Source organism: Brassica oleracea, chromosome C2 (genome assembly GCF_000695525.1).
Source record: "Brassica oleracea var. oleracea cultivar TO1000 chromosome C2, BOL, whole genome shotgun sequence".
Classification (NCBI taxonomy): Eukaryota; Viridiplantae; Streptophyta; class Magnoliopsida; order Brassicales; family Brassicaceae; genus Brassica; species Brassica oleracea.
Window position 1 is genome coordinate 47,110,561 of NC_027749.1, and position 1,389 is coordinate 47,111,949.

At 32.8% G+C, this 1,389-nt stretch overlaps 1 protein-coding gene across 1 annotated transcript in view; it reads right to left on the reverse strand.

Annotated features, from left to right (window-relative positions):
• LOC106324426 overlaps nucleotides 1–255 on the reverse strand; it is a 7,268-nt gene extending 7,013 nt beyond the window's left edge. Inside the window, exon 1 of the mRNA XM_013762397.1 lies at nucleotides 156–255. Coding sequence (XP_013617851.1) covers nucleotides 156–255 — 100 coding nt within the window. The remainder of the gene's footprint in view (nucleotides 1–155) is intronic.
• Between the last annotated feature and the right edge of the window lie 1,134 nt (nucleotides 256–1,389).

Below are 1,389 nucleotides of genomic sequence, written 5' to 3' on the forward strand. Positions count from 1 at the left end.
GCACTTGGTCTCCATTTCTTGAGTCTTCATCTCTCGAGCGTCTACAGCGGCTTCAGTACACCGCTGCGTAAGGCCGCTCCCACACTTGGTCTCCGTTTCTCAGCGCTGGCAGCGGCTTCTTGAGGGGCAAAAAGGCCGCTGGGACTTCCTTATGCCGCTGGGACACTTGATCAATGCGTCTCCTTCTCGAGAATCACCCCTTTTTGCCTCCAAACCATCTCTAAATGCTCCAAAGTCACCAATTGAAATCTCCATCACTTGATAAGGACATATGTAATGCAATGCAACCCTAAACATATCTAAATGCTATCCTAAATGGTCAACATATGCTAGAATGAATGGTTAAAACAATGCAAATTGAAAAGATATCAGTAACCTAAACCTTTGTTATAGATTGGAGACTAATGTACTCCATACGATTATATTATAGTGACTATAGTAAAACAAACCACAAAAACACCGTTAGGTTTAATTCTATAGATGTAAACTTACCTCCACGATCCACCTCTAATCGTAAAAATATGTGATGAGGGACTTTTTCATATGTGAACCGGACGTCCACCTATAAACATGATGGGTAAAAATATTGTTCACCTTATTTGTTAATCATCAATCAAACAAAACGTATGCTTAATTTATATTAGATTTACTAAACGATAATCCGCGCGCATGCACGGAACGGATTTTTTTATACTAATTTTTGTTCATTAAATGGTTATAACATTTTGCAATACTATAATATTTATCGATTGTAAAATGACAAATACAAATGTTGGTCTCTTAATTGTATCATCGTTGTTGAAAAGTTAACGTATTACATCTCATTTTAATTATTTTTAAGACTTCATATGCACAAAAAGATATTAGTTTTTGCAGGTGACACAAATCACCAAAACCAGATAGGCAACATCGATTGTAAAATGATGAAAATGAATTAGGTTTTCTGCTCTCGATTTGTTTACTATTACTCTTAGTAAGTGATTTCATTTTTTACCTCTATAAAATTGTGCTTTCGTTCTCATTTTGTTTCACTGATATAAGTTTTGTTTTTTTTTTTAAATTTTTCTTTGAATTTGGTGAATTACATAAGTGTCAATTTAAAGTTATGGACATATGTAAAAATTAGTTTCACTCCATATACATATCTTTTTTTGGAACACTACTCCACTTACATAACTAAGAATCAAATTTTTGAAGAAAATCATCGGCAAAATCTATTCACAAGTTAGTGTTCAAATCTAATATATCAAGTTGTTATAGAATATAAGTGCTGACTCGAAATATAAATATATGTCTAGTATATATTCATCAGTTCGGTCTAAAAATCGTCTAATTCTAAAACTACAAAATAAATTACTTATTTTATTAATGTACGCTTTTGAAGTTTAG